Below are 27,085 nucleotides of genomic sequence, written 5' to 3' on the forward strand. Positions count from 1 at the left end.
CACACAGATACCATCGCTACCATCGACACTTTGATCTGCCGCCACTTCCGTGCAGTTCGTACTCGATAGGCTAGCTTGGACCATGGCTCCCCACGCGAACAAAGCCAAGGTCGGCGCCGAAGCCAACTCAACGGCTGGTACTGAAGGGTCGAATGCTCTCCACGCCCTCCTCATCCGTTACCCCAGCATCTGCTTCCTGCGCTGCCAGTGGCAGGACTATTCGGGCGTTGTGCGAGCCCGTATTGTCCCCACGGAGCAAGCAAAAGCCATTGCAGCCGAGAAGAGGAGGCTACATGTTCCAGCTTGTGCGTTCCATTTGACTGTGAGCCATGAGAACATCCCGGAGATGGACCCTAGAGGATATCACTGGCTGGTTCCAGACTGGGACTCCCTGTACCCCATATCCCAGCAATTGGGGGTCGATCCCAGCTACGCCAGCGTTATGTGCGGCGTTGTCGAGCATCTTCCGATAAGACCGGAGTTAAACTGGAACTATTGCCCGCGCAAAGCTTTGAAGACTGTGGTCGAAAAAGCCGAGAAGTTACTCCATGTGCATTTCCTTGTCGGCTTTGAAGTGGAGTTTCAAGTTATGAAAGCTGCAGACGACGGCAAGCTAGGGCCCCATAGTTCTGGGCTAGGTCGTTGCGCTATTTCTGGCCTCCGCGACCCTTGTGTAGCCCATATCGAGGAAGTTGTACAGATACTGATTGAGGCTGGTGTTGGTGTTGGTGCCTTTCAGACAGAAGGAGACCGTGGTCAGTATGAGATCGCCCTCGAACCTCAGTCTCCCCTTCGAGCTATCGACGAGCTTATCTTTGTCCACGATACCCTCAAATCTGTCTTTGCTCGCCATGGGTTGATCGCAACCATGGCACCCCGGCCGGTGGCGTCGCACAAACAAGTCGCAGGACAACACACCCACATCTCGCTCAACCCCCCAAATAAAGAGACGTCATTTTTGGCCGGTATTCTCCGCAGACTCCCGGGACTATGTGCATTCTTCCTCCCGTATGACCTATCATACGAGCGTGTCCAGCCATACCTCGCCGGCCATATCGTTGCATGGGGGTCTGAGAACCGAGCGGTACCTGTCCGCCAGATAAAGTCTGGCCATTGGGAGCTGCGATGCGTTGATGCTACAGCAAACATGTATGTTGCTCTGGCTGCAGTCATTAGCGCCGGTACGATAGGGTGCATCAACGAGGAGGCATTGGTATGGCCCGATACCGGTCTTATCACCGAGCATTTTCCAACAAGCGGAGCCGAACCCTTTCCCAGAAGCGTAGCTGGGGCCTTAGAGCAGCTAGAAAAATCTCGTGAGAGTCTCCAGGAGATCATGGAGAGTCAGATACTTCGACACTATGTCGCTGTCAAAAGATTTGAGGCGCCCAGACTGCAAACATTGCCTGAAGAAACTGTACGGCAATTGCTATGTGAACTATTTTGACCAATTCCTTCAACTAAGAAGGATACATCCTGAACACTGTTTTGCGCCCAAACCCTTGGTGTACGTGAATGCATATATTTAGTCAAATGCTTGAAAGAAATGGAGTAAAATGAACCCTTATCTTGATATTGACGTACATAGCGAAAATATCGCTGACTGGCGGTGTTATGGTCCATGCCCTCTGTACAAAGTATGGAGTACTTTGAGAGGGGTACCAAGGACGACAAGGATAGAAAATTCTAAACCAGACCAGTCAGAAGGAAAACTTGTCCGACAGATCGATGCATCTCAACAGCCAGCATATTTATGCAGAAAGGGTTCACATAACTAGGAGTCAATTCGATCCATTCTTCTAATCAGGCAAGGATGCAAGCCGTAACTATCCATGCCTCATTTTTGTACAATGTTTTGTCCCACGTTGAGCTTGACTGAATTTTGCGCTGACAGTTCATTCCGTAATGCATATGAATTCAGAGCACTAAAGACGATCTTTACCTTCCCTTTCTATGGTTAGCCTGCCAGTGAATAGAGTACGCTGCGCCCTATATACCATATTGCATCGGCTTCACCGGGACTAGTATTCATAGGTTGGAGGGGCAACAGCATATTTCAGACACGTCTTCGTCGAAATACCCAATTCTATCCATGATAACCGATTGTCTCTGCTGTCGACGAATGATTAAAATGTGATACCAAGATTCAGATGTGGGTCCGGGTATTTGGACAACAAAAAGTATGGAGGCGAATCAGATAAGTTTCGGCCTCGTCAAGGCAACGATGTAGTGGTATATTCCTTAATTATCTGAGTAATAAAGGATAAGAAAGGAATCCATGCAGAGCCACGTAGCTCGGCCGGAATGAAGAGGCATTCGAAGGTAGATTTATAAGACGACTTTGTCAACTTCCTTCTCACATGTAGGTACCTTGCTTCAAACTGGCCTTAGTTTGTCCCTTCTCTCAGACCAACACCATCCATCCCTCGTTGAAATGAAGCCCGCCAGTTCTACCCAATGTGAGGTCATCACTGATGATGCTCTTTTGGAGGATGTCTCCCTTCATCCATTCCTAGTCTCTACCTCTCGAGGCTTTCTACCCTTGAGAAATCCGCTGATCACACCGCCGAAAGAATTCGATGTCTTGGAGTCACTGTTGCAGCGTATGCCAATAAAGACTGCGTCGGGTGAGCCAGGCCTTCTAGCTGAGGGCAAGCTCGGTGATGTGGTTGATAAGGAGTTGCCGGATCTCACTGCCCAAGTAGATCTATACAGGGATAATCTCCACGTAATAACAGCCTTGTACCGAGATTACTCCTTCCTCGCTGAGGGCTATCTCCTAGAGCCATGCCATAAACGTTTTATGGAATGTAGTGAATACGGGGTTGGGCGGCCCATTTTGCCTAAACAGATCTCGCGGCCATTTCTTAGATGTGCAGAAATGTGAGTCTCAGTTCCCACCATCTCTATCTGGGCAAGTCGCCATGGGAGCTAACAGGAACAAGTGCTGGCTTTAAACCGTACCTCGAGTTTAGTTCATACGTTTTGCTCAACTACCGCTTGGAGAACCCTGCAGCTGGTCTCGAATTCTCAAATCTGCGCCTCATTCGAGCCTTTGAACATGGGCTTGACCCGGCATCGTCTGAATCGGGATTTATCTTGGTGCATCTCACGATGGTGAAGCACTCAGGCCCCCTTGTCCAAGGCGTATTGAAGGCTTTTGAGGCTGCATCACAGGGAACCACTTGCGGTGGTACCATCGAGCAGAGGAAACTGCTTAATGAAGGCCTATCAACACTTGTTGATGCCTTGGCAAAATTGAATTCCCTTATGAAAGTAATATACCAGAAGTCGAAACCGGCAGAGTATAACAATTTTAGGACCTTCATGTTTGGAATTACTTCAAATTCCATGTTTCCTGATGGTGTTGTTTATGAGGGCTGTAATGACAATAAGCCCATGTTCTTCCGTGGCGAGACCGGAGCTAACGATGCAATGGTGCCACTCATGGACTATTTCCTCCAGATCCCCATGCCTGACACACCTCTTACAGTGATCCTCGAAGAGTTCTCAGAATACCGTTCTGACAAACACAAAGATTTCCTAAATTTTGTGAAAGAGCGTGGGCGGGAGTTGGATATCAAAGGGTTCGCCCTCAATGGAGCCGGTACTGCTATTTCTGAGGACGTTAGAGATGCTCTGCGAGAGTCCCGAGGACTATGGCTCCAGATCCTTGACCAGGTCCGGGAATTCCGTTGGCGACACTGGAACTTAGTCAAGGAGTATATTCTTAAGCGATCAGACCATCCTACGGCAACGGGAGGCAGCCCAATCGTAACCTGGCTGCCAAATCAGCTGGAGGCAGTGCTTGATTGCATGATCCAGGTGTACGCAGCAGCTTTGGAAGCTGACCATAGGGGCCTCGGGAAAACTTGTGACAGCATCATGGAGGTTGCTTTGAGACAGAAAGAAACATTGAAAAAAGAAGTCGAGAAATACTGTGCCGAGCGTGACTGAAAAGTCTTGTGGAATAACAGAACTAACTGAACATGTTTGATCGATACTGTTGTCACCTCAAACATCTTTGTGTGTTGGGCAAAATTAGACCATAGTAAATTACCTAAGCATTAAATCATAGCTGACTAGGTAGCTTATATAATTATATAACAAAATAGTATTAAGGTTTAAAGTTTCTATGGCTTTAATTACCTAGTCAATCGTCTACATAACTAATGGATACATTTCATAGGGCTTCGTTATCCTGCCTTTTCGTTTAATCTATGTAACATCCCCTTGATGGCTGTTGATCTGGACAGAGGAGAAAGATAACTTTCAATATTTGACGGAGTAGGCATTTTTTACTGGAATAAGTACGGAATAGAGCTTAATAAAACATACAGGTATCGCTCTGCAACCGTTTGAGATGATGCCCGACGTCTCGAACATTTACTGCAGTGAAGATTATTCGAGAAGACTGTGATAACTATTTATATAACTACAGGGTCTTCAGTCTCTGCTTTACAATCTGTTCTCTCCAATTGCTCATTTAGCATTTGGTGATCTACAGGTAAAATGAGGTCACCTTATCGGCTTATTCATTTTAAATTCTATCAACCTCAATTTACCAGCCATTATCGTCTTGAATGGAGGAGAGCTTGAAGCGTCCTGGGCTTCCAGAGGATATGAAACAATTACCCGAAAGTGAGAAAAACGACGCTATCAAAGAATACCTACAGCCTGGTATATGCTGGTGAAGAACAATAATTCTAGATAGTATGCTGCCATGGCCTTCGAGAATACGACAAAAGGATACCTTCCTACTTCCTTCACGTCACCGCTATGAATTGGGAGAGCGTTAATTCCGAGCTTTGTCATTGGATTTGCAGGAGGAATGGCTGGGGTTCAACGACAGCAGGGAGAAGGAGAAATCACCGGTCTCCTTCCCACCAGAGAAGGAAATCGAAATCAATGCAGATAGAGAATCCTCTGCATTAAGTTCAGAGGCCATGAAGAGTATACAGCATCACCTTGGATGCATCTGGCTTGACAAGGCTCTGGCTGAACATGACGATTGTCAGGAATTGAATTAATGCTTCCCCAGATAAAAGAGGAGCTAACATCAGACCTTACCAAAACCGTGAAGAAAAGACCGAATTTGAAAGTTTTAGCCCTTCGACGATTGATATTGCCCTGGCGCCCTTCGATCGGTCTGGCTTGTTCAATGACCGTTCTTGGATAGCTGTAGCGGAAGAATAGTGTATGATAGAGTAGAGTATTAAATTTCATTACTACCATGTCCTTTGAAACATTATATGCTATCTCCTACTTATCACCCCAGTCCGCGATATATACACGTCAAAGCTGCTTCTTTGCCTCGATATTTTTATTTTGCTCCAGCATAAAGCCAACAGATCTTGCAACACCTTCATCAAGGGGGACATAAGGGACATATCCAAGCCTTCTCTTCGCCTTGTCACATGAAAAGTATCTCGTCATACAAGAGTATCTAACTTCTCGTCGTGTAAGTCGTGGTTTCTTTCCGAACAATCCGAATACCGTTTCTAGTATGCCTCCAATAACGGTAAGGGCTCCTTCTGGCAGCACCCAGGCTTGTTCGGGTTCAACATAGCGATCCATCAATGCCCATATGGAACGGGCCATGTCCCAGAAGTACACAGGGCTATCGTTGGTAATATTAAATGCCTCGCCATCGACACGCTCATGATCAAGCGGAAGAACTGCTTTTGTCTCAATCCGTTTCATAGTGGCAAGGAGTAACTCAGCGGCAAGCATGTGTGCATAGGCAATGTTGCCGACGTAGGTGAAATCAAATAGATTGTCGTTGTTACCGAGTTGAAAGGATAAGACAAGAGGAGATGCTTTGGAGCCATGCTCAACCAGCTTTTTCGTGAGAGTAGTGTCGCGCTCGCCGTGGATACCGGCAGGTCGAATAGCAACTGTCAGCATGCCGGAGGGGGAGGTGCCATTATACTTGAGAACGAAATCTTCCGCAAGTGCCTAATAATGCCTGTTAATAAATGGGATGTTTTATACGGGGGAGCGGCTGTTGGATAAAGAGAGTGGCGCATACCTTTGTTTCAGTGTAATACTCTTGCTGGAGCTTGCCAACAATTTTCGGCCATCTCTCATCAACATTAATCAAGTCTCCCTGTGTGTCATGTACCACCGAAGACGAGCTAGTGTACACGAATGCTTTGCATTTTCCACCCCAGTCTCCTTTAGCACCGCCTGCGACCTCCACCAAGTTCTTTGTGCCGTTGACATTGACATTATATAGCATTTCCCTCTCCCCTTCCAGCGGCGGTGGAGAGACGGTATCAATGATTACATCCGGCTTCACTATCCTAAACACTTTCAACAATTGTTCGGTGTTCAGGATATCTGCATCATAATAGTCCGCTCCAGGAAATCGGTTGTGTGTTGTTCGAAGGTCGAGAACGGATACTTTAGTGTTCTTATATGACGGGTATCGGTCGCGTAGGCGAGGGTGCGCAAATCGGAGGTCAGGCTTCCCACTTACATCGGTAATTCTAGAAACCAGATGGTTAGGTAGTGAGTCTTCAGATGGGAAGTTGAGCAGCTGGTCGACAACGTGAGCGCCTACAAAGCCGCATCCACCGACAACCAGGACATTTCCTAGCTCGATAATGCGGGATTGAGCCATTTAAGTATCTTTTATAAGAGCAATTACAAAATAAGATTGAATGTAGGAGGTACTATTCCGCAGCAATTTGTTGGAATAGAGAAGAACAGTTAGTTGTAACTCCATAGGGACTGCGGAAAAAAATATCGTGACGTTGTTCAAAGCTGAATTTCTCCTTTAATTCGTGATGGCCCGAGCTTCGAATCTCGATCGGGACTAGCTCGGTGCGTCAATCGATTCTCATCATGTGATGATTTTAAGCGCCCAGCAAACTCTATTTAATCCCAACTGATAGCGCCAAATGCTGATGCAATTCTGTCAAAAAGAATTAAGCAGCGTTGCTTTTTAGTTCAACAGTTATGAGTCCGGGTGTTGCTCGATAGAGCCTACACACGTATCGCGTATCGAGTTCTGACGCCAACTGCCAAAAACAGCAACATCAATGATTTCGTCCAATCTACAAGATGGACGACGACACCACCACCATCAAGACCTACATCCTGAGGTCCGAGAGGGACTGGGACTTGTGGTACGCGTATATGTACGGCTTCGCGAGGTCTAGGAGGATATGGGACCTGGTAAACCCTGAGATAGAGGGAGAACCAGCTTTCCTTACAAAACCCCCGCGACCTACAAGACCTCCGCCGGATGCAGACGTAATACTAAAGGAGGAATATATGATGGACCTCGCGGAGAGGGAGGTGGCGATGTACAAGTTCGATAGGGAACAACAGGCGCTGAGCGAGTTCCGAGACCGATTGGTGTTCAGCGTCCAACATTATATCATGAATAGACTGGCAAGGGAGGAACATTGCCATGTGATCTTTAAAGCTCTTAAGGAACGCCTCTGCCCAACGGAACTAGACCGAAGAAGAGAGGTCAGGAAACGGTGGAAAGCTCTTACCAATGGCCCGTGAACGAAAGATATCCATCATTAGTTAGATGCCTAGGTAAACACTTCTGATATGAAGGGACTAGGATTGACCGATGAAGAGCTTGCAATTGACGAGCTCATCGAAGCCAACGAACGGATCGATCCTATATACGCAGCAGCGAATGATGGGGATATTGATATTCTGCTGACAACTTCTAATACCTAATATGTCGTCCTTATAAATGGGTAGGCGTCCTCCCTTACACAATTATTATCAGAATTATAGGAGCTAACGAAATAGTGCGCCTAGTATGTTCAAAGTAAAAATTTTTTATTTCTGCATGTAATTAGCTAGCGTGCTCGAAATGTACCCATGCGAGCGTTGAATATACATATCTGTTGTGTTATAGACTAAGCTTGAGAATAACAATATGTCTGAGAGCTGCCTTGGCCTCCCTTTTTACAAATATCGAACAGTTATGGCACGGTCGCATAAGTCCGCCTGAATGTTTCATCGACATTCACAAGATAATAAGTACCTGGGGCAAGAGTTTCAATATTGCCTTGAGGGGTATAGTTCCGTTGTTGGTATGCCTTTTCGCGAAGCCGGCACATCTAGGGATATTTTAGTCAAGTTTGACATTTAACACGGAAGAATGAGTACTAACCTCGTCATAGAACTCGGGCGACTCGGCCTTTCGAGCGTCAAGCCGCTGAATCAGGTTCAACTTGCTCACCATCTCATCAGTATTACCTTTAACACGGAGGCTAAACATGCTGCTGGCCAAGCCACTCCCGTAGCTAAAGAGTACAACTCTCTTGCCCATAAGCTCCTTGCTTTGCACATTGCTTAGCAGGCTGATTAGCCCAAAATATACCGATGCTGTATATGAATTCCCACACATAGTAGCTGCCATAAGGCCGGGCTGTACACGCTCCGAAAAACGTTTCTGTGTCAAAGCCATAAATGCTTTTTCCACTCTTTTGTCGGTAAGGGAACTCTCATAGTCGATCTCTTTGACCTCGGCAGGTATGTCTTTGAAGACCGGATTTTTTGGATCTGCCAAGTAGTCATTGTATAGCAGTCGTGCATACGACTTGGCCACCAATTTGCAGTTAGGGGTGTGGAAGGCTAAGTAATCGAATGAATCGAGTGGGATATTTCCCGTCACGCCATTGACCAATCGAGCAGCCTTCTTCGCTTGGTAACGCTTATAGCAGTTATCCAGCGCCTTGAGGTAGCATTTGTTTGAGAACTGACCATCCACAATTGGATACTCAGACTTGAAGTCCGCTTTGTAAAAGTCGTAAACATGTTGCATGAAGGAGCCACGGGTTGGCTCAAAGACCAGAGGGGCATTTGGTCCAATTAGCATAGCAACACAGCCGGCGCCTCCAGTGGGGCGTGCAGCGAGCTTGTCGTATAGGGCAATATCCGCCGCCACGACAATTGCATCTCGACCGTCCCAGGCAGATGACTCCACCCAGTTGATAGCATTGAAGAGAGCATTTGTTCCACCATAGCAAGCATTGTAGGTGTCCACCCCCTCAATATCGGAGTTCTCTCCGAACAGCTGCATAAGGACAGACTTGCAAGACTTTGACTTGTCAAGCATAGTCTCTGTCCCTACTTCAAGACGCCCGATAGTGTTGGGGTCAATTGAGTACTTTCGTAGCAGGGAAGAGACAGTTGTCAATGCCAGAGAGTAGGTATCTGATGAACTAGTCAGCAAAAGACCCTCAGATTTGATTTAATTGAGCTTACCTTCACGGTCATCACAGAAACTCATCTTCGTTTGGCCGAGCCCAATGGTGTATTTTCCGGAACTGGCGCCCAAGTAGGTCTCCAGCTCTGATTGTGCCACATACTTGGAAAAAGTCAGCTTCTAGGATCTATAACATAAATGAGATGGTCATTGACTTACGCGGCTAGGAAAGTAGATCTCGATAGCTTTTATACCGACGTCTTGAGCCATTGCGATAACTTGGGGATGTCTATTCGTAAAGATGTAGCATTGGCAACGAACGGTAGTTTTGAGAGAGGAAAAATCCCATCAGGCAGCAGCTTTTCTCCCCCGAGAAGGGGAGGGGTGCTGACATACGGAGTAATTACTCCTTGCATGACTAGTTAGTTGACAGGGGCCAGCGCAGTAGGGTTTCCGCACTGCCCCAAAATCCAGCAAATTAGCTGTTAGCATTGCCCACATTGCTGTGGGTCGATCGATATATAGCGAGGAAGGTCCAGAGTAATAATGTGAGGTACGGAGTAAACGGCTAAGGTTTCGGGTCGGCGCGTGCGCGGCTATTAAGCTAGTTTGTTGCTAGCGTGCCAAGGGCACAGAAACCAATCATGTTGCTAGAATTTCACACTGTTTAATTCTTGATAGAGAAGAGATTATAGCCACGCCTTTTACTTTGCTATGGTGTATTTCTCATCACGTATCATCCCATTAGCACATCATTCTACCACCTCCCTACAGTGTACCACTTCCATTTGGTATGGAAATCATACCAAATCTGCATCAAGAACTTTCGGTGAACCTACCTACTCTACGAGATGGAGTAGCAGGTCGTGGACCGAGAAAGAAAACGCGTACCTTTAAGAAAAATGATTAGGTAAGATGAAAAAAACAGAGAGATAAGCTTAAAGTTTGAATATTATCCAATAGAAATTTATATTATATGCTTAATAATCATAAATTTACTCTTGATTTATGATTGGTTGATGCACTGGACTGATTGATGGGATGCCCTTCATCGCCGTCACCAGCGGTCAAGATTCAACCGACTGCAAATTACTTCAATCTATGCATATTTTCCATCACATTACCAAGAGAGCACTACGGCGGTTGTGGAGCTTCATGTTTATTGATTCCTTAGCTTATTGACTCTGTCTCTCCCGAGAAAGGCATCGCATGCTGTCTGTCCCTTTTAGTATGCTTGTGATCATGTAGTTTCAATAGTAAATTGTATTCATACGGGGATATCCAGTCGAGACGGGTATAGTTACTGCTTCTTTGCTTCGACTTTAGTGAACCGGTCATCTTCCCACCGGCTGTGTCCGTCGTTTCGCGTTAGCCAGCAGCATGAATATCGGTACATTTGGCTTGGGCATGGAACTTTTTACTTGATAAGTAATGTATCGGTAGATAAACTCAGTTTCAATCTCCAGGGCCCTTTTCCGGATTTTATAAGGCCTGTGCGGATATGGTTTTATCTCCTCTTTGGCCTCACTGCCACCAGCAGTGTGGCTCACGCAGATTCAACTCTTAGCACTCCCGTCCTAAGAGGAGTATTGTCGAATGTTCGGCTAGTCATGGCATGCTGGCCAAGGGTATGGCAAGTATAAACTAGCTTCGACATCGCCATGGCAGGTGGCAAGACCAGCTCATCCCAGAGCGCGAATGGCCCGCCTAAGCCTGAGACTTGCACCCAAGCTCGGGGAATTGGGTTTAGGTGATCCATGGTCTAGAATGAAGGTGGAGTTGGTAGTGAACAGATAAACATCAAGATCCCGCGTGATGGCCAGCCCAAGTAACTAAGTACACTCGGCTACTGGCCGGCTACTTGGCCTGCTGGCTGAGGTAGGGAAAGTTTCCCGTTCGAGGGAAGTTGAGATCTGTAGGGTAATCTCCAAGCGGTTAATGCTTCAACAGGTGCAGAAGCGTGCATGCAAGCATTCCCTGAGCCGTGTCTGTACGAGAATTAAACATTTGGCAGGAGAGGTATATGTATGTATGTATTGGCGTGCCGTAGTGGTATTTCGATGGCCGACTGCCAGTGGTCTCGTGTGCGGTGAAGGAAGCAGTCTGAGATAGATGAATGACTCTGGCCCCAGACCGATTAGGGCGCAAGGAGGAACGGTGGGCATTGCTGCTGCTGCTGCCTGTTGCTCCCATACTTACACAGCCTGTTCTGCGTCGTTGCCGACACGGCGAGTGTCTGTGGCTTGCGGTATGAAGTGAACTCAACATCTTGCTGTCGAAGTACACACCGCACCACACCAAGACAGGGTTTTACTAGTTCTAGATTCGCTTCTGTGGTCAGCGGCGGATATCGATGACCTCCTGCATGGAATATAAACCTGCCTCCGGCGCGCGTGCACACCCTGTCGTGGCCTCCACTCATGACATCAAAGCCAGGGGTTAGACGACAGGCAACCGGCCGTTCACCTCGCAGCTAAGCAGGAGTCATCGAGTCAGAGAGAGGGCCAGAGAGGTGATACATACGGTGTCGAAGCAAAAGGCACTGACGCGGCGCTCGCGGGAGAAAGGGTTCCAAGGTTGGCCTTGGATCACGCGTCGCCCGTTGGTGGTGCCGACGCAGACTAGCGTCTTCTCAGATCTCTATCCTGTGGCCCCATGCATGGCACGTATTTTTAAAAAAAAATAAACCAGAGGGTCGGGCTGACAGGCCTATCAGATGTTTCTGCATTTCCGGCTGGCTGAAAGGCTCTATTTTCATCAGGGCGTTTCATCAAAGACATCAGCCCATGTGCGCTCTGCCAGCCGCAAGGGACGGACATTAATAAAGACGGAAAATAGGCAACAGGTTAGGGGACGGTACGGAGTGGAAAAATCAGCCCTCTCTCATGATCGAATGGGAACTTGACGTGGTCAACGCAACCGCCAGCGGAATCGACAGGGCTGTATCAAGATGTTCGAACCTGACCGCATGGCAAGCTGCGTGAGGGTCGTAGAAGAGCACGTAGAAGAGCACAAAGACAGCTCTGGGCGAAGGGCCAAACAGCCCTTGTGATGTTTCGTATATAGTGTGCGCAGTTATCGACAAGGTATTGGTGTACATACTCCGTAGGTCTTGGTGGCCTGACGCCTTCTCTCCTTCTCTCCCTCCCTCCCTATCTGCTCTCTATGTGTGAGTGTATGTCAGAGGATGCTCGTGTTTCATAGCAACCGGCTCGTACACAGCTGCAGGCCGAAGACGAAATGTCCGACATAACAACAGAGCGTATAGCCTTTCTCCGTCTTTTTACCTTTGCCCTTCACATCAGCTTTCCCTCCTCTCCTTCTCTTCTTCTTTCTCGCCTTCCTCTCGCTTCTTACTCTTGTTCTTCATCCTCATCCTCGTCTTTTCTTTTTTTCCAGCTTCTTTCTTTTTTATATAAAATCAAAAAGTGCTTAAAAGCGAAGATCATTTACCATACGTGACAGTACAGCAACCCCCTCTTTGCGTGCTTCCCGAAACTGCAGACGTCGGTGCAGCCAATAGCAAGAGCCCGTCTGCTGAGTCACCTGTCAGAAATACCGGTATTCTATACCAAAAAGTAAACTCGCCGCTCCCTCGACTTCAACCTCAACTTCGTCCTTTTTTGCTTCTTTGCAAGCTTGATCGACTTCCTCCTCTTTCTTTTCTCCTCGTCCTCGATCTCATCCTCCAGCAAGACTCGAACGGCGTCACGGTGTTTGGTTCTGGTCTCTGCGATGTTGTTCCTACGTTCGTAGCGTGCCCGGACTCGCTGGCTAAGCCCTGACTGCCTGCTCTCCCAATCGAATCGTCGAGATCTGATCACCCCTTCAAGTCCGGTCGAGGCGGACACGACAGCGAGCATCGGTGTTTCAACGGCAATCCCAGAGCATCCCGCACCATACAGCAGCCTGTTTGTGGCCCAGAGAGACTGTCAAAGGCCTCTGTCGCTGCTGGCTGTGAATTATGAAGTGGTGAAGTCGTTCAATTAGCAGGGCTGGCCTACCTAGCATACAAACTACAACAACGACCGAGAAACTTCCCACAAAACATTTCTCCCACGAACGGACGCACACAGACACACACACACACATATATATACAGAGAGACAGGGAGACATACCCACTTGGTGCCCTGAGAGAGTTGAACTCGCACTCCGCCTGCTTCTTCCAGAGACCACGACAGTACCCTTATTTTCTTTTGGGGACAATGTGCTGTTCATGGTGACTGGTCAAGCTATTAGCTGGTCCGGGCACCGTTCTGCCCGGCAGACGGACCCCTTCATCTCTCGACTTTGATATACCTCTTCCTCGTTGCCGGCCTGCTTTGATACCGGCTTTATTTGTCTTTCTAGTTTTAATCAAACCAACTCCTCTGTCTTGACACACAATTATTTTACGCTCTCGCCATGTCGTCTTACGATGGGCGGGAGCGCTCAGATGCGCCACGATACCTCGAGCCTCCTGTCGTAACTGCTCTCCGGGAGGAGGCTCGAAATGTTGCTGCTCCCGTCCCAATGGAACGATCTCTCAGCCAGGATATCAGGGAGGAACGCGAGGATTTGAAAGAAGCTGCTGAACACACACTCAACGTGATCGTGGATTTGGATTTGGATGGCCGCATAAAATGGGTCAGCCCCTCATGGACTGAGGTTATCGGGACGGCTGCCCAGGATATCGAAGGTCAGCTAATCCACGACATTGCTTTGGACAACAAAGATATCTTTAAGGAGGCTGTGCAGTCCATGAAGGAAGATGACTCCAAAAGTAAGATCGTACGATTTGATGTTCGCCTGGGCCCTTTGTCGGTTTTCTGGCAAGATACTAGGCTGCCGACCGAAGAGGAGGAAACTCCCGCCTCAGATACAGAGAAGACGTTACTGGCACAGGAGACTGCCGAACAGGAAGATGGTAATATACTGAGCTTGGAAGGCCAAGGAATCATGGTCTATGATAGAACTTCTGGCGGAGGAAGCCATGTAAGTGATCCCTGCAACACCCAATGTTGCGTCTTCTGCCTTCAAATACTGACCACTTTTCTCTCTAGACTATGTGGATGCTTCGGCCATCTACTGAGCCTCGGGAAGTGACAATCGGCCTGCCTCCACTCCTCGTCGAATCACTGGGTGTCGGAGCCGAAGTTCTAGCCAACTATCTTAACGTTCTAGCGGAAGTAGGGATCAGTGATCCTGCTCACCACCCACCCCCGATGCCTGTACTCTGCCGGATATGCGAGAGGCAAATCACGCCCTGGTGGTTTGAGAAACACTCAGAACTCTGTTTGCAGGAACACAGAGCCGAAATGGACGTTCAAATGGCGCAGGAAAATTTAAACGAACACCGCCATCGGATTGTCAAGGTCCTTGATGCCCTCGAAGCTCGAAAGAGCAGAGATAGCAGTCCGCTCGTTGGCCCGCAGGCAGAGTATAAGGGACTGCAGATCGGTCCCTCTCCGACTTCCACATCTGGTCTGGTATCAGGCTCGTCTTCTTCCTCTGGCACCCCTCCTCGCTCTCGCGATCCGTCTACCTCCGGATTAGGGCACTCTCGTGGACGTTCCTTTGCCGTGAGACGTCCCTTGGCCCGTATTGTGGAACTAATCTTAGACCTCTGTGACACCGCACTAGAAATCAGCACACCGGCCCTCAAGGAATCACGAACAGATATCGGAGATGAAGTTAGGACACAGTCCCCCCAGTCGGAGTCACGGATATCTCAGGTCCTTCAATGGCAGTCACCCAGCAATCACACTCTAGAGCAGGAGAAAGGCCTGGCAGCCTTATCTGCTGATACCGAAGAGGTTGCGCGTGCAAAGGTGGATGCCGTATTCAGACACCGGCGTATCGTTGAATACGCTGAGCGTATTCGAATCGAGTTCACCGTCATAGTAGAAGAGTGCATTGCCGCTTCTATGGCCAAGGCTGAGCGTATAGCTACAGGCAACCTCGAAAGCTCAAGCTCATCCTCTGACATGGAAACTGCAACGGAAGACCAGGAAGCTGGTAATTCCCCCCAGGTTACTCCCCTGGAGCGAACCCCTTCTATGTCAGCAATGTCTGTTGGGAGCACTTCTCGCTCTTTATCAGGCGATCGGGGCCTTCGACGTGCCCTCGAGCGAACACCAACGACTCCAATCCCGATCTCCACGCGTTCCAGCAGCCCGATGGAATGCCCAACACCACGTTCCCTCAAGAGCTTGGGCAGCTTCGTCAACCCGCCACTCTCCAAACGCGGATCTCTGCTTGCTGAGAGAGAAAGTGACGCGGCCGATAGCGACAGCAGCATTCTCTCATCTGTCTTGTCTGAGCGTAGAACCCAGTCTCCGCTTTCCGAACGCGGGCCGAGCCGAGCGGCGAGCACAAAGGACAAAAATCGTCGCAGCCTTATATTGCCTGGCGTTGCATCTCCTCGTAGGCAATCCCCTGCTCGCAACAACCCCCCGCACTCCCCATTAAGGTTATCAAGACCACGGTTCCCTGTCGGAAGCGAGAACTTACCGTCACCGTCTACATCTCCGCATCTGACATCAACTGAATTGGCAGCTCATGGCCATGCCCAATTCTATCCCCCTCCTCAACATCGTCATCACCATAGGCGCCAGTCGTCAGCCACCTCACCTGATATTGGGAAAGCTCCAATATCACCACACCTAACGTCTGCCAGTCACCCCCCTCCCCCTGCTGTGGCTCCATCTATCAAAGACTTTGAGATCATTAAGCCAATTAGCAAAGGGGCGTTCGGAAGTGTGTATCTGTCCAAGAAGAAGTCTACCGCAGAATACTTTGCCATCAAAGTACTGAAGAAAGCTGACATGGTAGCCAAGAATCAGGTTACAAATGTCAAAGCAGAGCGAGCAATCATGATGTGGCAAGGGGAAAGCGACTTCGTTGCAAAACTTTATTGGACGTTTTCTAGCAAGGACTATCTTTACCTTGTTATGGAATACTTGAACGGAGGTGACTGTGCTTCATTGGTCAAAGTGCTCGGCGGCCTTTCTGAAGACTGGGCCAAAAAATACATCGCAGAAGTTGTCTTGGGTGTAGAACATCTTCACAGCCGGGGTATTGTTCACCGTGACCTCAAACCGGATAACCTCCTCATAGACCAGAGGGGCCACTTGAAACTCACCGATTTTGGTCTTTCGCGAATGGGACTCGTTGGTCGACAGAAGCGTATCCAGAAGAGTCCCAACGATTCAGCACCAGACTTGCTGAAACATGGCCCATTCATCCGGCCTGATGTTTCCATCACATCCTCCCGATCAGCTTCATTTGATTTCCATGCCACGGACTCCCCCCACCAGACTCCATTGATTGCTCCGGAACCTGTGTTGACCCAGCCGTCATACTTTAGCTTGAGCAAGGAACCATCTTTAAGCCGTGAACGCTCAAGAAGGGCTTCTGGCTATCGCAGTGATAGTGGAAGCAGTGACACACTCAGCCAAATGATGAGAAATTGCGCGGTTAGTGATACCACCGGATCTAACCCCTTGACACCATCGGTCCACCCACCCCTGCAACAATCGAAGCCCACAATAGATGAAGAGATCCTCAGTGAGGGAAGCGACTCCCCTCATCTATTTCCTGCACATGCTATGTCCAGCTACACTACACCTTCAATCCCATTACAGTTTGAAGCCTCCCAACAGCAAATGGTACCTCCTCCTATGGCCTTATTTGATCCACAAGATCACAATAGATGTTTCGTGGGTACTCCCGACTACCTCGCTCCGGAGACTATCAACGGTATCGGCCAAGACGAAATGAGTGATTGGTGGTCTCTAGGTTGCATACTCTTCGAGTTTCTCTACGGATACCCACCGTTCAACGCTTCCACCCCCGATGAAGTTTTTGAGAACATTCTGCATCGAAGAATTAATTGGCCTGAGGAGGCTGATGAGCTAGTCTCGCACGAAGCTAAGGACATTATGGAAAAACTAATTACTATAAACCCTCATGAGCGCCTGGGTTCCAATATCAACGAGAAATATGCCAGCGGTGGTGCGGAGGTCCGTGCACACCCATGGTTCTCTGATATCAATTGGGATACGCTGTTAGAGGACGAAGCCCAGTTTGTTCCAGCGCCAGAGAATCCGGAGGATACTGAATACTTCGATTCGCGTGGAGCCACCCTCCAGTCCTTCAACGAGGAGTTCGAGGGCCAGCTGTCCTCCCCTAGTTCCAGTGGAGATTACCCTGACCGGCCTCATGATGCGCTTTATAAGGTTAAGACGCAGGTTAATTCTTTGAAACGCGGCCTAATGCCTCTGCACATTCCGCCTCATGTGCGAGATACTCGAAGCCGCCGACTCAGCGAACCTGCGTTGGCAGACGACTTTGGAAGCTTTAACTTCAAGAATCTTCCGATCCTTGAGAAGGCAAACAAAGACGTTATCCAGAAACTGCGACACGATGCGATGCAAGCTCAGCAGCGCGCTGTTCCAAACAATAGCCCTGCTACTCCGTCTGGCCCGTCTCTTGAAGGCAGCCCTCTCCTACCCATGCCGTTGAAGAGAACGATGTCTCAGAACAAGGCCAGCAATCGACCTGCATCCCCGTCAAGCTCAAGCCTTCCTAACTCATCTTCTCCAAGCCGGCCTTCTCAGCCTGGATCACCGCTTCTCGTACAATTTAGCACTTCTAGTCACCATGAGCGGCGCAAAACATCAGGCTCATCAACATTCTCGCCACCCTCGGTTGGCTCCGCGCCTACAAGCAGTGGTTTTGAACCTCCACGTCTTTCTACTAATCTAAAGATCTCAACATCCACCGCATCGTCACCGATCAAGAGTATGAAGACCTCAATTTCATCCGACACCCCGTCTCTACATCGCCAAAGCAGTGTACCGTCCTGTCGGTCGAGGTCACATACAATCGGCTCTCAAGATAGTGACCTAACCTCAGGAAAGGAACCGTTTGTTCCAGGCCATTGCAAGCGTAAGAGCCAACTTTGGGACATTTCTCCATCTTCCTCGGATAATGAAGATCCTCGTGCCAAAGCATTGTTAAAAGTCCAAAGACGAAGACAAAGCTCGCGGCGACTATCTCAAATCAATTTAGTGGAAGGTCCTTTCTTCCGACCACTCGATATCTTGATTTGCGAGGACCATCCTGTTTCTAGGCTTGTTATGGAGACGCTCTTCGAAAAACTGCGGTGCCGGACTATTACTGCAATCAATGGTTCAGAAGCTATGAGATATGCGTTGAGCGAGGTGCAATTTGATATCATCATGACAGAGTTCAAATTGCCTCAAATCAATGGAGCTGATGTTGCGCGTATGATCCGTGAGACCCGAAGTGTTAATACGCACACTCCGATAATTGCAGTGACGGGATATCTGAAAGATCTTCCGGAAACTCACCACTTCGACTCTCTAATTGAGAAACCTCCAACGCTGCAGAAGCTGACGGAGATTCTCTGCAAGTTCTGTCAATGGAAGCCCCCGCCAAAAGACGAAGCTCCTATGATGCCAAATCCACAGTCCTATTCGGCATTGCGACAGAAATCTGGCGTACTTGACAGTCCTAGCTCTGCATCTTCTGGGTTCGTTACGATACCCACGGGCTCATACAGAGGTTCTAGCCGAGAAGACTCAATCGACAGTAACAGCTTGGTTGGAGAATTGGAGTCGACGAGATCTGATGATATCCCGGTCATTGTCAATCATCGATCCACTGAAGGTTGGGACCGGAGTCGAACTGGAGGATTAGGTATCACTGAAGATAGCTCTACTGCTTTCTCAAGGCCCATTGTTGCTGAATACCCATTGTCTACTACTCCACCCAACCTTATGCACGCAACCTCAGCGCCGGCTGCCTTTTCAATGCCGGGAACCGCCACTCCGCGAAAGCACAGCTCTACGGAAGGCATCCGAGCTAAGCGGGAATCGCTGGAAAAGAAACGGTACGAGGGTGCTGAATCTGGAGATGACGAGGATGAGGAACTTGGCAATACCCAAGTGCGTAAAAGCCCTCAATTTACTCCGGGGAGGACTCGTCGCTCTGGCTCAAAGCTCGGCACTGAAATGATGAGGACGAACAGCCGTGGGAGCGTTGTGAGCGTGAACGAGGACTATATGAAAGAGCGAGAGGTGGAATCCGATACACAGACCGCTTCCTCGGACGCGGCTTCCACTGTTGTTCTCCCGGCCTCTATCGAAGGCACTATCGAACGCTTGCATATAAATGAAGAGGCCTTAGGTGTTCTTCCTGAGGACCCTGAAAAAGAGGAAGCCTCGTCTAGCAGTTCTCCACTACACAAACCTATCATTGGAGGACTCAGCCAACGACTCTCTAAAGAGCGGCCGACTTTCAAATTGCAATCAGCATCGCTTTCTCCTTCCACACACCCCACAGCAAGAGAAGCCGGTAGAATAACTCCACCCCTGATTTCACCAGGTACCCGGACAACTACACCGGGGCATCAAAATGTCGGCTTGAGTGGGGGGAATGATACAGAGGACAACCATGACATCACCCCAAAACCGCAGATCAGCGCTAGCTATCTTGGTGACGAGGGGACCGAAATTACCCGTGAAGAGCCAACACCACGGGCATCAGATCAAACTAAATTACATACCAGGGACCGCGTCCTAGGCTGGATGAGACGGTAGCTAAGCCCTGGACTTTCTACCAATTATCAAATTTTCAATTTTCCTTTCTCAGTCAACTTCCGGAGTTATGTGCCAGTGGATATCTGAAGCGATCTTTCAACTTACTTTCTTGTTTTATGCGCTTTCCCACTCCTTTCTTTTCGTTGTAAATACCACTTATTGCTCCCTACTTTATTCGCTCCCTACTGATGTTCATCTCGACTCTTTGGCCATGTTATATTTTTCCCGCCCTATATATTTATCCTTCCTTCCCTTTCAATACTTTCTTCCCTTTCGTTTAACACATTTTTGTTGTCTATATATCACTTTAGTCGGTCCCAAGCGAAGGAGTTATAGGATAGTTTACTTCTCATCCGTCCACTTGATGTTATTAATGTGGAATGGAAGAAAAAGCTGCCAGTTATTCGAGGGAAGGGGACAAAATAACTAGTCATACCCAGAAATAAATACATTAATGTATTCTATGAAACTAGCCACTCCGCAAGTTCTAGATGACCTTTTTCGTCCTTTACTAAGAATCGTCTTTGGTAGATAGAAATAAATCAACAAAATGGCATTAAGTAGGGTACCCTTCTTGATCGTTAGATGATAAAAAGCAAGAAAGTAGGAAAGTCATAAACATTTTAACGGTCTACGCAAACAGATCCAGTAGACCGAATTTACTCATCATCTTCATCGATCTTTCCATCCCGTCCCTGTCCCATGTCCTCGTCCTCCTCGAAAGTGTTAGACGGTACACCATAGAGACGGAGAACAGGCTTGTTAGGATCCTTGACGAGAATATACTTCTTGACGCTCTCATCATCTCCCTCGTCGTCTTCATTCTCGCTATTACGGCTGCGGATAAGGTCAACAATGGTCCGTACAATACCCCATCCGTTGTTGATGTTCAGGTTCATCTGCCCAGCAAATTCACGGGGTTTGTAACCCATAACACCAAGGATGATATGAGCAGCAGCAGAGCGTGGGTTGGCTCTGGCAATGAAACCGAGTTTAAGGATATCAGTCTTGGCGAGAAGGGCCTGGGTGGTCCATCGGGCAAGCTTGCAGTTGTTGTTCTTCATTTCGGTAGCAACGACTGCACCACGCTGGGAGGCGAGCTTGTTGCGCCAGTCAAGGGCGCCACCGGCACCTGGTGCTCTGTGGTCAAACTCGTTAAGAGCACGGAGAGTGACAAGGTGGTCGTCTCCGCTGACGTTCTTGATCACAGCATCAACTTCGGTTCGGACAACCATGTGAACTGGCTCTTCTTCTCCACCAACTGAAAGGTCGAAACGCCGGTACTTGTATGCCTTGGAAGCAAGAGGTTCGGTTTCTTCGGAGGGGTTGTAGAAGGGGTTGCTGTTGGGGTAGTCGACCTTGGCGGTATCTGATTCTACCACGGTCTGGAGAGTGAAGTTGTGGTTGATGATGGTGGCTTCAAGAGCGAGAGCGCCGGGAGTGTTAATGGGGTCGTGCTTGGTGCCAGACTGGGCCTCGGAAACCTCGAGTGGTGCATCGGTGGCATTCTCGTTAACGGTAACTAGATCGATGGAAGCATTGTCACGCTTATCAAAGTAGATCTTGTCACCTTGCTTAACAATGACAATATCCCATGAATAAACACTGCGAGGAGCACACATGAGCATTGAAAGGATATCAGCAGTGGCAAAGACAGTAGCATCCGTCTTTTCTGCCAATTCTTGGATGATAGGATCTGCGGATGTGGTGACGTTGTAAGCAGCGCGGTCCAGAGACTGCAGTTTCTTCTCGGCACCCTTGACAGGAGCTTTGTCGTAGGACCTGTCATAGTAGTGAAGGAAGCCATAGTTGTCAATATCCTGGCCCTCTGGGGTCTCGAGGTTGAGCTTAGCGAGGCGGTTGAAGTCGATTTCCTCCAGTACAGTCCACTCTGGCCGAATGGCAATAGAGCTGTCTCGGTTTCGCTGTGGCTTGTCGTAATCTTTCCATCCAAAGCGTCGGCCACCACCACGGCCTCCTCGTCCGCCACGGTTGTCGAAATATCTGTCTCCTCCCTGACCACCTCGGCCACCTCCAACTCTCTGGAAGCCTCCCCTTCCTCTCTGGGGACCACCTCGCCCACGTCCACGGAAAATGGTACCACCACCTCGGCCGAACCCGCGAGTTTTCACAGATGTTCGAGTGTTGTCGACAACAGAGAAGCTTGATTCATCCTCAGCGACCTGGACAGCGAACAAACTGCCAGTTCCAGCACCGTATACTTGTTGATCTGTACCAGGACTCGTTAGTCAAAACTGTGCCCCTCGATAGCAATACCAACACCTCGCTATCTGCAGAAAAGGCATACCTCTGTAGTTACGGTTGTAAGCCTGTCGTCCGCCTCGTCCATCACGGCCATCTTTGCCCTCCGAACTCCAGTCAGCCATGCGGCCTAACTTATCACCCTTTGAGAAGGGAGCGTATGGGACGCCATCGAGGGTCTTTTCAGTGGTGACAGCCGGTCCCCAGGTATCATCGGAGGGAAGGGCGGACACAAGGTCCAAAATCGATAGCGGAGCCATGGCTATCTCAGTATATCGAACTGGCAAGTTGGTATTCTCAAACGTGCCTTTGATCGTGGCTTTGCTCGTTGCTTGATATTTTTTTCGATCTTTTTTCATGTGGGTTGAAATCTTGGCTCGCCAGGGTGGATTATGTAATCATATCCCGCTATCAAAAGGTGATGAAGTGAAGGCGATGAGGAAGATCATATGTACATTCATTAGTGTTATTTTGGATAGAATTGTTCTAGATAGGTCATAGAGATTCTAGTAGGAGCATACAAATTATCTTATTTGATATATTTGCCGAAATGCTGAGACAAAAGCAGATATCCTTCCCCCATAACTAGCGCCGGATAAGCAGCTATACCTGGGGCAAGATTCAAGGGTAGGTCAAAAACAAGAGTGTATAGGACATAAGAGCTAAACAGTAGATTAAAGCCAAAATGAAAATATTCAAATAATATCATGAATACATATCCAACACCTCCGAGCTCTGGATCGGGGGCGAAATCAGCGACGAGCTGCCATCATAGCTGGCAATCGCATAGTCCATCTTGCTGGTCAAGACACTATTAAGTGAGTCCATTACTTCGAAGTTTTCAAGGACGGCACCGAAACCGTAGCAGCGGACTTTTGCCGCTAGGTCACTCATCATATGTGCAACGTCTTCTCTGGTCAGGTAAGGGTATGCCTCATGGTTTCGAAGAAGCTGTAGTGCCATTATTGGAGTGATCTCATCGTCGGTTACTAGCTGCCTGCTGAGGTTGAGCAGTGTATTCAAGTTTGCAGGCGGGAGGTCGTAAGTTTTAGTCACATAAGTCTGGCCTCGCTCAGTGTTCGCTATCACTGATGAGGTTGGGCATGTTGCCATCAGGGTGTGACCGGAGACCGCCTCTTGGTTCTCATCGTCGTGTGCTCTGCGGCAAAGGAATTCCATGTGCCAGTTACATGGCTTTTCAAGACTGTATTTAGACCTGTGGTTAGAAAGGGGCTCTCGTACTGTGATCGAAATCTAGCCACTCACTGAAGGACAAAATCTATCCCAAGCTGCGGATCAACATCGAACACACCAGGGGTGCTACTGACCAAGGCAGTCCCGCCACCAATGCTATTAGAGGATGTATTATAGCCCGTCCCTGGCAGAGGCGTTGCTGATTCAAAGTATGGATTATTGGACCCGGCAGTCGGTTGCTGTGCCATTTCTGATATGGTTGTGCCAGGGCTTCGACCAGAGATGGATGTGTCTGGAGTACCCAAATAGTTCATACTGGCCATATCAGGAGCTGTTTGAGAGTGCGAAGCTGAGATGCTGCCCCCATAGCTACTTTCCTGGGGGGTACTCTGGACGGGAGCGCTGCGTCTTTCCAATTCAGCCTCGAAGTTGATGCCGTGGGATGCAAGAATCTCCTTCAGAATTCGATTCTCTTCTTTCACTTCCTCTAGGGTTTGTTTCTGCTGCATGATGGACATGTTTGCGCTTTCCATATCATTGGCGTAGCCTTCTCTAAGGCGCGTTATTTCGACCTCTAGAGCTCTGATATACTGTTCCTTACGCTCACGGTGTGTCCTTTGTAGTATTAGTACATGTTCACATAAATAAACATGCTATATAATAATTCGTTTAGTCACCTTTGTGCCTGTCTGTTCAGCTCCTGTCTTCTTGTTTGCGCAGGCTTGCTGTCCGGTTTCGGACCACGGCGCTTCGGCTGTTGTCCATCTATATCAGAGATCAGAACAAATCCCATGAACAGCAGGTATCACGAACAATGAGTCAAGCTTACCACTAGGTATCTTCTTCACCGGGTCACTTAAGTTCTTGATGAATGCCAGATTCACCAGCGATGGGTTCTTCTTGGGAACTGTTGGAGGAGGCCCTATACAAGCAGACGCAGATTTGTTTCCGCCACATGATCGGATAAGCTCAGGGGCTGTAGGCAAGAGATGAGAAGAGGATCGTCTTTGGCGTGTTTGCCAGTCATAGGCGGAAACAGGTGCATCGGCCGTAAGTGTCCATACCAAAGACATGTGCGTTCTCCCATCCTTTTGTCACATAGGGGGTACGGTATTGATCAGAGAAAGAAACACATCGGATGCAAAGATATCAACAGGACGGCCACGTATGCGCTAGATATCAAGTCCACGCATACATACAGCTAACAATGATACAAAGGGTAGATAATCAAGCATTGTGTAATACGAGACAGACAGCTGCAGCAGACGTACCTGGTTCGATGCCGGTGGGCACACGATTAGCTTCGGGGCTGGACTGCGGTGCGCTTGAGGCCATCTTCCAACGTTGGTAGCAATTCAAAAACAGGCGAATCAACAGGGCGCCGTAGCGTTATTTTTCTCCAGTTGTGATATAAATTAGTTGAAGGGTTTGAAGTCGCTCTAAATAATTGAGACGGTTGAGGAGCTGGCGTTGGTGGCTGAGCGTTTGCTCCAGCCGCAAGCTAGCAGGCGATCGCAGGAGCAACGTCTGGTGGAGGCAATGAAACCAGGAGAAACAGGTAAAATCTACCCCGTACTGATCCCTGCAACGATAGAGCTGTCAACTTGCCCTGTTAGTTAGAGGATTCTGCGCTTTTGATATGGGCCGTTGTTGGTTTGCATTTTGTACTCTTTTAGTGGTTTTTTATTGCGTTTTATCCAAGTTTTTCCCAGCGAGCAAGGTGCTGGCAATTTATACAGTATAAATACGGGGTGACCTGATATTATTATGTATTAATAAACTGCTATTGGATATATACTATATTTTACATTAGTCAGCGGTATTACCATGCTTGCTGCGCCTCGTTTTATATTGGTGGCTGAAAAGCTGGAGATATAAAAATGCCGACAAGGCAGACAGATTAAACAATTTGAAGGGATCAAGATGCAGCACTGGGACTGGAAATTGAAGGCATGAACTCGGGTGTGTCCTATGCCTCGTAGGAAGAGTCCCATGATACCAAATTCCCATACTCGCTTTCACTTTCGCGCTCAAAGTCGACTCTCCACAAGACTACCTCGTTGTGAGATTGAGAGGAGGTAAAGAAGATATCCACAACGACATCAGGAAGGGAGACTATAAGCTCAGCCAGTTCCTTAATCTGCTTCAATCCATCAACATATTGGCGTATTTTTTCCCCAAAGGTAGCAAAGCTAATAAAGAACTCCCCTTTAACCTTGCACTTCAATGTCACGTTCCAGAGGCTGCGCGGTTGGTCTTTGAAGTAGGCGATTAACTGGCTGAGAATGTGCGCTAAACCGTGGGTTTCCATATCGAACTCGGCGAAGGGATAGTGCAACGACTCTATCAGCATTAGTGACTCAAGTTTTGACGGAAGGATGTCGTTAAGCGTTGTACAACCCCATGGACGCAGTCCCATCAATATCTCTGCGGGTATCTCTAGATATGAAAGGCGGTTCAAGTGGGTGAGAGAGTGAACCGGAATACCAGGGAACCATTTGGGGCCGCCTTCGTATGCAAAGAATTCCAGGCTAGTCCAAGCAAGGTCTACGGTAAGCTCTTCTAGGGTGTCGGCGACTTTGACAAGATCCGTGGCGAGAGTCGAAAAGTCAAGCATGGAGGGCGAGGTCGACTGGGGATGGGAGGTGGGAGCAGTGCTTGGATATTTGCGCAGTAAACCACAGTGGAACACCTTTAAAGCTGGTGTATGGTCCAAAATATCCCCAATTGAAGATATGGATAGGTCACAGAACCGAAGGCGAAGGTTGGTAAGGCACGGGTATATGTTAAAAAGATCGTTTTGCATTACCCTCATCTGGGTGTCATGAATAGTCAACTCTAGCGTTCGAATATCCCGGGCATGCGGAATTGTAATATCTCCTTTGCAGGTGATTCCCAACTCTCCTGCATCGTGGACAGATCCTCTTTCGCAAAGCGCCAGATGTTGAAGTCTAGGGAAATGGTTATAGTTGGGAGCTAGTGTGGTCATACATGCCAATATGGGGCCTAGGAAGTGAGAATAATAGAATAGGTCGGGCGCGAGGTCCAGTGATATAAGGCAGTCAAAGTGAGCTAGCACTAGGGGCAGCATTGCATCGGTGTTGCCTTCCATAAGGGCGGCTTCCCAAGTCTTCTCCCATATGTCAGACCGGTCAATGAAGTGCTTCTCTTCCTTTCGTTTCTTGAACTTTAAACCCAGTTGGGTAAAGTTAGGGTCCGTGATTCTTTTACGGCTTGTGATGACTCGCCTGCCAGATTCGCCAAAGTGAGGAACCGGGATCCAATCCGTGTGAGCTTTCCAATGAATTTGTTGGACGTATCCAGACAGATCGGGGCATTCAAACATCGTACGAAGCAGTAATTGAATCCATGAAGTTTTGTATCTGTTAGGTTCGTCAGGTCCTCCTATGGTTCGCATATCCTCCGGCCTCTGAACTTCCTTGTGTATCACACGGTAGAGTGCATGCTGAGATGGATGACGGAAGGCGGTAGAAACCAACGAAAGAGACACCAGAGACTCATTGTCGCACTGATCAGCGATCATACAGCGAAGCTCCGGGGGAAGGGTAGAGAAGTGGTCCATGGTGAATGGTTTGCGTGTTAGACAGTGTCTAACGACAAAAATATGGTATATACAATATACGGATGGAAGTATTACTTCTTTCAGTCTGGTAACAGGCCGTTAACTGCTGATATCTTGTATACAATGTTGAGAACGAAATTCTAGGAAGACAACTGTCGAGAGAAGGGTTTAAATAGCATGATCTACTCAAAGACGTCATCGACTCATTTCGTCCAAAGTAATAATGGATTGCGTATTTGAAGCTTTCCGAATG

At 48.4% G+C, this 27,085-nt stretch overlaps 10 protein-coding genes across 10 annotated transcripts; 4 read left to right on the forward strand and 6 right to left on the reverse strand.

The window, feature by feature from the left end:
- Positions 1 to 82: 82 nt before the first annotated feature.
- On the forward strand, positions 83 to 1,447 carry MGYG_05241 (fluG protein; the record flags this gene model as incomplete). Its single annotated transcript, XM_003172602.1, has 1 exon — positions 83 to 1,447. The coding sequence occupies one exon, from the start codon at positions 83 to 85 to the stop codon at positions 1,445 to 1,447; it is 1,365 nt and encodes a 454-aa protein (XP_003172650.1).
- Positions 1,448 to 2,434: 987 nt separating this feature from the next.
- On the forward strand, positions 2,435 to 3,957 carry MGYG_05242 (indoleamine 2,3-dioxygenase; the record flags this gene model as incomplete). Its single annotated transcript, XM_003172603.1, has 2 exons — positions 2,435 to 2,883; positions 2,946 to 3,957. 2 exons carry the CDS (start codon positions 2,435 to 2,437, stop codon positions 3,955 to 3,957), a joined length of 1,461 nt encoding a protein of 486 aa, XP_003172651.1.
- A 315-nt stretch (positions 3,958 to 4,272) lies between these two features.
- Positions 4,273 to 6,594, reverse strand: MGYG_05244 (sterol-4-alpha-carboxylate 3-dehydrogenase; the record flags this gene model as incomplete). Its single annotated transcript, XM_003172604.1, has 7 exons — positions 4,273 to 4,301; positions 4,339 to 4,423; positions 4,675 to 4,777; positions 5,071 to 5,179; positions 5,439 to 5,958; positions 6,032 to 6,491; positions 6,566 to 6,594. The coding sequence occupies 7 exons, from the start codon at positions 6,592 to 6,594 to the stop codon at positions 4,273 to 4,275; spliced, it is 1,335 nt and encodes a 444-aa protein (XP_003172652.1).
- Positions 6,595 to 7,068: 474 nt separating this feature from the next.
- On the forward strand, positions 7,069 to 7,521 carry MGYG_05245 (hypothetical protein; the record flags this gene model as incomplete). The annotated part of the gene is made up of 1 exon (XM_003172605.1): positions 7,069 to 7,521. The coding sequence occupies one exon, from the start codon at positions 7,069 to 7,071 to the stop codon at positions 7,519 to 7,521; it is 453 nt and encodes a 150-aa protein (XP_003172653.1).
- A 434-nt stretch (positions 7,522 to 7,955) lies between these two features.
- Positions 7,956 to 9,454, reverse strand: MGYG_05246 (hydroxymethylglutaryl-CoA synthase; the record flags this gene model as incomplete). The annotated part of the gene is made up of 4 exons (XM_003172606.1): positions 7,956 to 8,093; positions 8,147 to 9,192; positions 9,244 to 9,346; positions 9,404 to 9,454. 4 exons carry the CDS (start codon positions 9,452 to 9,454, stop codon positions 7,956 to 7,958), a joined length of 1,338 nt encoding a protein of 445 aa, XP_003172654.1.
- A 3,031-nt stretch (positions 9,455 to 12,485) lies between these two features.
- On the reverse strand, positions 12,486 to 13,047 carry MGYG_09073 (hypothetical protein; the record flags this gene model as incomplete). Its single annotated transcript, XM_003172607.1, has 2 exons — positions 12,486 to 12,590; positions 12,757 to 13,047. 2 exons carry the CDS (start codon positions 13,045 to 13,047, stop codon positions 12,486 to 12,488), a joined length of 396 nt encoding a protein of 131 aa, XP_003172655.1.
- A 543-nt stretch (positions 13,048 to 13,590) lies between these two features.
- On the forward strand, positions 13,591 to 19,793 carry MGYG_05247 (AGC protein kinase; the record flags this gene model as incomplete). Its single annotated transcript, XM_003172608.1, has 2 exons — positions 13,591 to 14,160; positions 14,229 to 19,793. 2 exons carry the CDS (start codon positions 13,591 to 13,593, stop codon positions 19,791 to 19,793), a joined length of 6,135 nt encoding a protein of 2,044 aa, XP_003172656.1.
- A 659-nt stretch (positions 19,794 to 20,452) lies between these two features.
- Positions 20,453 to 22,374, reverse strand: MGYG_05248 (hypothetical protein; the record flags this gene model as incomplete). The annotated part of the gene is made up of 2 exons (XM_003172609.1): positions 22,102 to 22,374; positions 20,453 to 22,023 (listed from the first exon to the last, which is right to left on the reverse strand). Exons 1-2 carry the CDS (start codon positions 22,313 to 22,315, stop codon positions 20,453 to 20,455), a joined length of 1,785 nt encoding a protein of 594 aa, XP_003172657.1. The 5' UTR covers positions 22,316 to 22,374.
- A 386-nt stretch (positions 22,375 to 22,760) lies between these two features.
- On the reverse strand, positions 22,761 to 24,584 carry MGYG_05249 (hypothetical protein; the record flags this gene model as incomplete). The annotated part of the gene is made up of 5 exons (XM_003172610.1): positions 22,761 to 23,259; positions 23,322 to 23,864; positions 23,927 to 24,014; positions 24,079 to 24,225; positions 24,521 to 24,584. 5 exons carry the CDS (start codon positions 24,582 to 24,584, stop codon positions 22,761 to 22,763), a joined length of 1,341 nt encoding a protein of 446 aa, XP_003172658.1.
- Positions 24,585 to 25,218: 634 nt separating this feature from the next.
- On the reverse strand, positions 25,219 to 26,832 carry MGYG_05250 (hypothetical protein; the record flags this gene model as incomplete). Its single annotated transcript, XM_003172611.1, has 1 exon — positions 25,219 to 26,832. One exon carries the CDS (start codon positions 26,830 to 26,832, stop codon positions 25,219 to 25,221), a length of 1,614 nt encoding a protein of 537 aa, XP_003172659.1.
- Positions 26,833 to 27,085: the final 253 nt, after the last annotated feature.

This window comes from Nannizzia gypsea, genomic scaffold, assembly GCF_000150975.2.
Source record: "Nannizzia gypsea CBS 118893 supercont1.4 genomic scaffold, whole genome shotgun sequence".
NCBI lineage: Eukaryota > Fungi > Ascomycota > Eurotiomycetes > Onygenales > Arthrodermataceae > Nannizzia > Nannizzia gypsea.